The 10,298-nt window shown below is 36.6% G+C and overlaps 1 protein-coding gene across 4 annotated transcripts; it reads right to left on the bottom strand.

Annotated features, from left to right (window-relative positions):
- Positions 1–2,103: 2,103 nt before the first annotated feature.
- LOC120070082 (ion channel protein) lies at positions 2,104–9,838 on the bottom strand. Of its 4 annotated transcripts, none has more exons than XR_005479784.2 (13): positions 9,097–9,837; positions 7,963–8,031; positions 7,253–7,879; positions 6,489–6,671; positions 6,345–6,404; positions 6,054–6,257; positions 5,287–5,535; positions 4,796–4,849; positions 4,502–4,600; positions 4,179–4,373; positions 3,965–4,041; positions 3,525–3,797; positions 2,104–2,897 (listed from the first exon to the last, which is right to left on the bottom strand). XR_005479784.2 is itself a non-coding variant. In XM_039021930.2 (13 exons), exons 1-13 carry the CDS (start codon positions 9,667–9,669, stop codon positions 2,682–2,684), a joined length of 2,895 nt encoding a protein of 964 aa, XP_038877858.1. In that variant the 5' UTR covers positions 9,670–9,837; the 3' UTR covers positions 2,104–2,681. The 4 variants fall into 4 exon arrangements, 3 of the variants coding, with proteins under 3 accessions (XP_038877858.1, XP_038877859.1, XP_038877860.1); XM_039021930.2 differs by having other exon boundaries at positions 3,965–4,057; XM_039021931.2 differs by lacking the exon at positions 4,796–4,849 and having other exon boundaries at positions 3,965–4,057; positions 9,097–9,838.
- Between the last annotated feature and the right edge of the window lie 460 nt (positions 9,839–10,298).

The raw sequence follows: 10,298 nt of genomic DNA, 5'->3' as shown, positions 1-10,298 counted from the left end.
GATGGATATGTGTTAAAATTAATTTAATATTTGATATTAAATTCATTAAGTTTTATTTAATAATTAATTTATGAAATTATTTAAAATTTCCATTTTTAAAATCAAAGTAGATTTATAAAATTAAATTTTGATTTTTTGAGATAAAATTAAAAAATGAAAAGAAAACAAAACACTTAAATGGAAATGAAGATTTTCCATTATCCATCTTTGTAGTTGCTCACACATAAAGCATTAGCTTGGTCTTGTCTTCTCCAAGCATGAACTGTAACTCATGCAACTCTTTTCTTTGCATGTTGATCTGCAATGTAATGAAGAGATTGGAGTAGAAATCGGGCATGCTATCTATAGAGATTTTGAGAGAAAATTTATTTTGAAGAAAGAGTTCTTCAAATAGTTTTCTGCAGTGAGCATTTCTCTTTCTACCCTTGATTTAAGCTTGTTTTGAGTCCCACAACTCAATCTAGAGCACCAAGAGAATAATGGGGAAGATCTTGAGGTGGTCTACAACAAGATTTGAAGAAGATAGCAGCTGGTGAAGGAGCTTTGAAGAAGTTTTACAAGAGATATGTCTTGAAACTCACTTGTTTCTGCAAAAGCAAGCTTTATATTTTGCTAAAATTAGTGAATTTGAGTGCTTAGATGATCATTGTGCTTCACTACTGTTGATACAATCCTACACCAAGGCCCCATGATTTCTGTGAATAGAACTTCATTGTCAGGCAAGTCTTCACTTAACTTCCAATTTGATGGAACCGGGTGATCTGCCAAGAAGTTGGCCAATGCTTGCCCTTTAATCGCCTTTTGGGGCATGCAAACGATGTTGTATTGCTGAAGCATGATTGCCCACTTGGCCAAATGTCCCGAGATGATTGGCCTAGACAGAACATACTTGATGGGGTCGGCTTTCGCAATTAAATAGACTGTGAAGGCTTACATGTAATGTCTCAACTTATCTATAGCGAAGAAGAGTGCAAGACACGTTTCTCAATAGGAGAATAGTTGATCTCAGCCTCGTTAAGGTCCAGCTTAGGTAATAGAGAGCACGCTATTTTCCCTTCTCTCCTTGTGCCAACAATGCCCCCAGTGGCTTTTCTTGCGCTATGATGTACAATATCAATGGCTTGCCCGCTACTGAGGCTCCTAAGACAGGAGGACTGAGCAAGTACCTCTTTATACTATCAAAGGCATTTTGACAAGCCTCATCCTATTCGAATTTTTCTCCCTTTCTCATTAGTCTTTGAAAGGGTTGACAGCACCTCGTCAGGTTGGAAATAAACTTCCGGATGTAGGCCAGACGTCCTTGCAGACTTCTTAACTCATGTAGATTCCTTGGTCTCGGAATCTTCTAGATGGCATCGATCTATTTATATCCCTCAGTGACCCCACAAACAAAAAGAAAAGAATTGTTTTTTCATCCTTCATTATTGATAGAATTAGGAGTGCAACAAAATAAACTGAAAAGTTTAAGAACCAAACCAAATAAAATCAAAATCGATTTGATTTGAAATGATATGAATAAGGACCCTCCAATTGTCTCCATAATGATATAATATTGTCTACTTTGAACATAAACCCTTATGACTTTGGTTTTTGTTTCATTCCAATTGAGATAATTATCCTTACTTATATACTCATAATCATTTCCATCTCTAGCCAATGTGAAGTTTTCTTTGTACACAATATGAATTTCTAAAATAAAATTAAACATTTTTATTTGTATTTGGAGGAAAAAAATTATTGACTTATATCGTTATTTTTATTGAAAAAACCAATCAAACCAAATCGAACCAAGATTATATATATACCCTTAAGTAAAAACCAATCAAAATCGAATCGAACCAAGATTATATATATACCCTTAAGTAAATTCTAACCTTAGGTCCCTTTTAATATTTTAATCATTATGCCACACTAATATTTGTTGTTTAGAAAAGTGACTCATTTTTATGGTGCATGTTTCTTCATTATTTAGAAAAATGACAAGAAAAAAAGAATAAAAATGTCCAATTTCAATATGTAAAAAAATAATAATAATAAAAAAAAAAGTGAATAAAATGAAAATTTGGAAGAACAAAAAGAAAAAGCCACAAACCGAGAACCAAATCAAAGAAAAACCAATGTATTGGTTTTGTTTTTTACTAGACATTGATTTCATTCCTTTCATTTTAAAACCAATTGGCTTGATAGTTCTTGGTTTACCCCTAAATCGACCAAACTGAAGTGACTTTCACCCTAAACAAAACACCCTGCTTTATTATTATCACCATGTAAGGATGCGTATGTTTCGTAATCCCCTCCCAAGGCAATAGAGCTCCATCTATTTTACAATATCAATCAAAATTACAAGTGCCGCAGTCCCCTTCAATTGGTTAGCTATGCCATACACATTCTTTGTTGACATCTAAAGTTTTCCTGTACACTAATCTAATAATACACACACTATCCTCTAGGCTTCTCCCCCCAAAAAACTATCTTCAAAATCACTTAAGCCAATCAAGCAGGCGCTAAAAATTATGCCATCGAGCTTATGAATCATAGCTTCACAAATCATCTTTGTCTCGATGAGTTATGGAAATAGTAACACCGCCTATTCCTATCATCAAGGATAGCACGAGGGATTTGCAAAATAATACAAACCTGTACCTGACACCCTTTGTTGTTTACTTGTGTCTCTACGTTCCTCAACCCGATGATATCGCAACAAAAACATCGTCGAGAGACCATTTCCGCTGCTCAGATTTCTGTGGTGGATTGATTATTGCATGCTCGGAAGTTGCAAGCTTATAGCCTATCACTATTTCTCGTCTCTGTCGCCCCCTAATCATTATGTCATAAAAACAGAGCTCTTCCTGATCAACTAAATAAAACTCTGCCGGTCTAATACACATTTCATTGCCCTGCAATCATACGTACATCTTCATTCATAATCACAAAAAAATAAAAAAATAAAAAAAAAATTGAAATCTAGTATGCCATTAGAAAATTTCACTGAAGTTTTAGTTGATGCTCAACATTGTAATCATTTTTGTTTTCTTTAGGGAGCGATTGGGGTAGGGGGTAGAGTTGTGAATTCCATGGAGTAACGAAGTCTAGGGAGTTGTGAATTCGTGAGACCCACAATGAAAAAAGTTAATAAAGTATAAAATTGATGTTTTTTTAATAGTGAGACCCACAAACTCCTTGGACCAAACAATGAGTGGAGTTCACAACTCCCTACTTCCCAACTCCATGGCCTAAACACCCTTAAGGTTTGAAGTGTAAATTTGGTCCTATGGTTTCGAGAAGATTGAAATTTAGTCTTTTTGGTTTGAAAAAACACTTATAAATAGTCTCTATGAGTAGGAACTATTTATAGGATAATAAAGACTATTTAATGAGATTTTATCAAAATACAGGGACTAAATTCTAATTTTTAAAATCAAATGGACTAAATTCTAACTTTCTCCAAACTATATGATCAAATTTGCAATTTACTCTTTCTTTAACTAAGCACTTGCATTAGATTAGATAGAAAAAAATAATACCTCTTCTGCAAATAGTTCCTCAAGGACACGGTTAATCTGCTGGTCTTCCGCCACCATAGCTAGTGCCATACTTACCAATTCATTGGACAACACATAATCACTGATTCTAGAAACTGATACCAAATTTCTGGTCCTTGAATCCAGGATTTCACTAATTATTATTGATCTGTCTGATGCTTGCTGCATTTCTCGAATCCATGAGTGATGAGAAAACCCAGCAAGCCGCAAAGATGACGGAGTTAACTTCATATCTTTGTTCGGAAGCCTCTTCGACTGCAATATGACAAGGTCGGCAATCTTTTACCTTAAATATATCCCAGCATTCCAATATACATTTCCAATTCAACTTGATAGACACCAATTCATATACCAAGATTAATTATTTCCTTATTTCATAGTGTTCTTCAGGCAAGAAGTCTAGGAACGGTGATGTTAGTTACCTGTATATCTCGAATAAGGAGAAGAGTGGCAAGAGAACGTGAATCCGAATGCACAACAGAGTCCTCTAAAGATTCATCTGCGAGAATTAGTATCTGTTTCTTATAGTGTTAGAATCATACGTTAAAGTCAAAGAGTCTTCCAACTTTGAAATGGTCGTAATTGGATCAGAGAATTAAAGATAAAACTGTGCATGAAAATGGTAATAGAACTTACAGAATCAAAAGTTTCCAGTGGAAGTGACTCTAAATGTCTTCTAATGACAGCATTTCCTTGACGGTGGACAAGTTTAATATTAACTAGACTAGAAATATCAAGTCCACCATCAATAAGCTTTTTCTCTCTCTCTGTTTCAGGAACTTCATTAAACATCCACAACTCTGAACCAGGAGCAAGGATTGCCTCTAGAACCTGAGACAGGAAAAACATATTTCATACTGTGAGACTTCAGCAAGTAATTCTTCTATCATAGACTCACAGTTAAACACACCTATTCTTCAGGATACCAAATCAGAGATGGAATATTATAAGCAATATACCATAATCATATCATCTATATCACGGCGCCAACCACAAAACAATATCTTTTCGGGATATTTTGGAGGGTCGATCATCTTTTGGAAGAATCCCCTGCGTACCTGAGGAGTAAGTGCCAAAAATTTGAGCGTGAAACCTAAGATGACAACCATGTTGCAAATTATTCAACTAGTTAAGATGGAGGCGTAATTCATATTTCTATTAGGTTCAACCTGGAGTAGTATCATGCCTTTTCTAATTCTAGAATGCTTGGTAACAAGTTAACATATTCAAGTTAAAAGATTTATTACTCTAACCTGAGGGAGGTTGCATGTTTGAATTGCTACCCCACCCACATGTGATGTAATCTTCTAAAATTAAAAAAAGTCAAGAAATTTATCATCACTCAAAGTAAGTAATTACCAGACATGGACCTAGTCAACTATGAGGGTAAAAGAAATGTAAACTCCCAACGATGACCAAATGTTTAAATTACTAGAAGTAGAGTTCGTATATTTCCAACTTGCGATTAGAGTAATTCAGCTGTTGTTGAATAATTTTGTATGACAATTATTATCATAATTCCTTTGTAAGCTCTTCTTGTTTACCTAGAATAAGAAGTAATGAACTAATAATTTTTGGGAGTCTAGCCATTCCCGTTAATGCTTCTATGAATTCTGGAGGATTAATAACAGAATTGGGAAAGTCAAACCATCAATATAAGCTCCATAGTTATCTACGCTGCATACTATTTTATTGACTATCAAAAGGGGGCTGTACAGCATTAATGACTTGAAGTTAGGATAACCTCAGGAATGGGACTGGGAGCGTAGGTGTCATCGTCCTCGGCTATAACAAGGACTTCATCCCCCTCCTTTAAAATGTAGTTATCATCTGGGTTTAAGATTATCTTTCCACTATCTGCGGCAACCTTAATTCCACAAGGAATGGCATCAGGAAATGTAATCAGTACTTCTCCAAATCGTTGCCCATCTAACTGAGGCCATCTTTGGATGTAGAACTCTGAATTCTCAAACCCCAAGATGTCTTCCCATATCTGGCCAAGTAAAGAAGAAGAGAATATGAGCAGAGCTAGAGACAACAAAATAATAAAACCGAGGGTATAGTAAAATTACAATGGCATGGGATTGGCTATTTGGGGTTTGTTTGTATTATTTGGAGTTTATTAGGGTGTGGTGGTTATGAATGTAAGTGAGTTTGGGGGTTGGAGAGAGGTAGGAAAATATTTGGCGAAGAGAAAGAGAGAGTCATCTCAGAAGGCTATCATCCTTTGTATTTCTTTCCATCAACACTGAACAGAAGCCCTTACTTCCTCATTTTTCCACTTTAATTTGCAAGTATGATCTAATTAGGGATAGGGTGTTAGAGGATGCAGATCGGCAGACAACTCAGATAAGAAAGGAACAACTTCAAACACGAGGGTAAGGTACTTAGACAAGATCAAAGTCATATAACCTGTAAATTTTAACAATGTCCCAACATTTTTTAATGGTGGATAGGTGAAATAAGACATGAATGAAAGAACATATTCTAAAAAAGTGTATCTTGTGTAACCTGTGCAAGTCCCGGTTGCAGAGCACATTGTATCATTAAGCGTCCAATTACATCATGAGCAACAACTGTTTCAATAACTTCACCTCCAACAAGCTTTACAAGAGGTTCATTGTCAAGGTCGCTCATCTCTACAACTACATGGCCCCTCAAACCTTCCTTCACTCCAGTGAGACTGAGCACAACCCTCAAAGCACGTGCATCACTCTGGAAAGTGGGATACCGGTGATTTATTTACTGATTTATAAAATATGAAACAAGCATCATAGTCATACAATGTTAATAATACAAAACCTGATCTGCATTCTCATCGGTTGCCAATACAATGATAGCACGTGCCTTAGACACAGAGACCTGAGGAGTTATAATGAATACCATATGAATTCCTCTTAAGATTATCAAAAGAAATCTGAAGCCTACGAGCAGAATTGAATTCACCTTCTTCAAGTCGGCAAGTATAAGAGGACTGCCACTCCTACAAATGACAGATGTCCCCATGAAATCAAATTCTAGCTTTGCTATATCCATCTCCATTTCCTCCTTGTCTCTTTCTGCAAGAACAACAACTACCCCTCCACCAATACTCTTATTTGCGATTGCTAATTGCTTCAAAAGTGAACCCTACAAGATAACCGTGCCATGATTTCTTGATATGTTATGAGTAAGTGTACATTTGTTCTCTTCAAAAAAAAAAAAAAATGTACATATGTTGTTCGCACCAATATGTCTTAACTAAACCAAAATCTATTTGATTTTCTTTTTTTTTTTTTTTTTTTTTTTGGTTTAAGGTAAACAACAACTTTCATTGAGAAAAAAAAAATGAAAGAATACAAGGACATACAAAAAAACAAGTCCACCAAAACACCCCTATTAAATAAAGGGGTTCCAACTAAGTAAAATATTACTAAAAGAATAGTTACAAAAAAGCTTTGAAACCAAAGCCCAAAGGGACACATGAAACCTCACTAAGGACCCGACCTCGCAAGGGTCCCTGTCCATACCTCTGAACACTCTATTGTTTCTCTCCCTCAAACCAAAATCTATCTAATGATCTAACACTCCAAATGAAAATAAAAAATCAATTGCTTACATCTAATTGTAAGAGAAAAAATGTATGGAATAGAGAACAAATCAAAATGAAGAATTTAATTAAATCAATGTCTACTACTGACACAACTATTGACTCTTAGTACACAACTTACCAATTTATCACTCCATCCAAGAATGAGAATGTGGTTTCTTTCAATGACTTCACTCTTTCCTTTCCGCAGTGAGTCAACTTTCTCTGAAATAGCATCAGAAACCAGCCCAAGCATCATTGCAAAAATCAGCATACCTCCAGCACTTATAGAGACAGAAACAATTCTGGGTCCAATGCCAACCCTGTCAGCATGATTTCCTGAGTCGGCCACAAATGTCCATGAAAGCCAGAGAGCTTCAACAAAGTTGCCATCACTAACAGCATATAATGCTAATCCACCAAATTCTATAAGAAATACAGTGGCAAAAAGAAGTGCAAGCAGCTTTGCATAAGGATAGATGGAGAAACAAACATCGACCACATATGCAATTCTCTTGTTCAAAGGAACCTCATCCTTGCTATTTTGAGTTCTTTCTGAAAAGTTCTTAATCCGGGGAAGGTAATCAAGATACTTGTACAATATAAACGGCATAACAAGTGTGCACACTACAGTATACAGAGCTATAGATCGACTGTCAGCATTAAAAAAATTTAATATTGAATAATTATCTCCTGGTACTGAAATTCCCCAGGTTGCATTGATAATGTTTTCATCGCTACATAGTTGATGAAGGTGAGATTTCTCTTCCTGCAAGAATGTATAATAATTTAAAGAAACTGGATAAATATATTGAAAGGGAAAATATAGCATTAATTGAGTATGAAATATACCTCAAGTTTCGTAACTTTCTTCTGCAGGTAAACTACATAGAACCCCATGAACATACAAGCGATAATGGGCTGCAAAAATCATTTTGACCATGACATCAATAATTTTGAAAATAAACTGCTGAAGCTATATGAAAATCAAAATCAATCATTACAGATAAAACAAAAGGTAAACTTTCATAGGTATCTAGCTTACCTATTATAAAAAAAGAAAACTGTACATGAAAACAACAATAATAATAACTTCTGAATAGGATCTGACGTAATATAATAATGAGATTCACTCTTAAAGATTAGGTACAAAGAGAATTATAGCTATTTAATCATCAGGTAGACGTATACTTAAACTGGGACTGATGTCTGTCTATTCTGATATCTTACTTGCCTAAGGATGTCTACTTCACGGTGCACAATTTCTTCCTTTTCTAGAATAATTTTGTTAGACTATCTGCGACAGCTTTTATTTTTTCTGCAGCTTTCAAGTGCCCCAGCACTTGTGTATCTTTTCTTTTACCTTAAGACGACACTGTGTTTGATCAAGAGGGTGTACCCATCCAAGGAAGTTCCGTTATTGGAATAAACAATTTTTATACTCTTAAGAGAAAATATATTCATACATTCATTTGTACTTAATAAATACTAAAATAATTACACACACTAGTCGCCAAGAAATGTACGGATTCCACTCATTTCCAATGCCAAATGGCACCCTTTATTTCCCATTTCTGATATATATCTTTTGAACATTGGGTGGGTGTACTGTACTTGGGAATTCAGTCATCCTGGTTCCTCCAATCGAATTATTATAAGCAGTACTGCGGCCGAGATTTTCTTTCCCGGAGTCGGATAATCTTTAAAATGTCGGGATTACTTAATAAACGATGCAAAATGTATCGAAAATGATGAAGTAAAGAGAACCGCAATATCTTCCCTGTATTTGTTAGTATGAAAAGCGAACGAAATTGTTAGACGTGGTAGTAAATAATGATGTCAGCGAGATTCTTTTTCGGGAAGTGTGAAAATGAAGATTTAGACATGCGGTACCCTTTTCTCCGGTTTCAAGAAAGCTGAATCAAAGTAAAAGCAAGCTAAAAAGAGTGAAAAATCAAAACACAAGAAGAAAACAGAAACACTGACCAAATATTGCAACAAAGAATGTGTAGGTTTCCAAGATCTCCCCATACTGGTCTGAGAACCCGAATCAGGTCTGCCAATCACCTTGTTCAGCTTCTCTTGCTTCTTCGATTCCTCCACCTTTGATGGAGGTGCTACCGGTGGCGACTGTTCCGCCGCCATACCTCGCGCCCTACTCGAACCAATGCGACGATTTGAGGAGGATGTGGTGGTGGAGAGGTCCTGGTTGGGGTTCTTGGGGGCCTTGAGAGTGAGTCTGGGGTTGGAAGCATAAGGACCGAGGCAGGAGGGAAATATATAATCCCTATTGAAGAACTGAGCGCCGTGAGGGGTAGGGGCGGTATCATTGTCGAGGGAGAGGCGGAGATCAGTCGTTTGACGGAAAGCAGAAGCAGAGAGAGGAGGAGCAGTTGAAACACGGCGGACGGCGGGGAAGAGAGGGCCAGGGAAGTGCGGCGGAGTATCGACGGCGATGGTCTTGGATCTCTTGAGGAGAGGTGGGGAGTCGGGTTTGGTAGGGCTGGCATTCGGGTGGTGTCGCGGTGTAAGAGTAGAATTTTCATTGTCGCTTGCCATTTACACTGAGTCAGAGGAAAATGGAGATTGGATCAGGGGCAAAAACAGCGGGATCCAGGTGTCCCGGCTTCCTTCCGCATTTGGAATTTTGGTTTTTTTTTTTCTTTTCTCCCGTCAAGTCGGGACTATCAGGGCCGAACACGCTGACCCAGATCTGACGTGGACGCCATCATCAAAAGCTAGGGAGTTAGTAAGAAAGGCTCACCGCACATGCCACGATAAAGGTTGTTTGGCTGCGCTGGCTTTTTTATGGCTCAAAAGGGTTTGTTTGGAAGCCCAATATCCTATGTAAGGAGATGATATAATTTTTATATCATCGTTTGGCTCACTGATATGTCATCCAATCTTTTTTACTTCCTTCAACATATGCACAGTAATTCTCAAACTCTTTCAGCTTCTTCACCTCCACTTCTTATGTCTTCTCTCTTTTCATACTCGATCGTCATTCCCGTCACACTCCCCTTCCTTTCTATGACTCACTTACGTTTTTATTTCTTTATTCTTTTCTTGAGTTTATTTCATTATACTTCAGGTGTAATTTTTTTCCACTATATCCATTTTATTAAGAAACTATGGTATTTCATTCTAGTTCCATGCACCCATTTTTTAACTTCAATTTACATACATTG

This window comes from Benincasa hispida, chromosome 7 (genome assembly GCF_027475165.1).
Source record: "Benincasa hispida cultivar pf3 chromosome 7, pf3_genome.v1.1, whole genome shotgun sequence".
Taxonomy (NCBI): Eukaryota; Viridiplantae; Streptophyta; class Magnoliopsida; order Cucurbitales; family Cucurbitaceae; genus Benincasa; species Benincasa hispida.
The sequence above is the reverse complement of the archived record's forward strand: the minus strand, read 5'-3'. Positions and strand labels throughout refer to the sequence as shown.

Excerpts from the sequence above, each read along its gene's own strand:
- LOC120070082 (XM_039021930.2), bottom strand. The coding sequence starts at position 9,669 with ATGGCAAGCGACAATGAAAATTCTACTCTTACACCGCGACACCACCCG. Across the intron at positions 4,374-4,501 it reads ATATAGATGATATGATTATG|GTTCTAGAGGCAATCCTTGC; the intron begins GTATATTGCTTA and ends TTCCTGTCTCAG. Across the intron at positions 2,898-3,524 it reads AGGAACTATTTGCAGAAGAG|GGCAATGAAATGTGTATTAG; the intron begins GTATTATTTTTT and ends GTATGATTGCAG.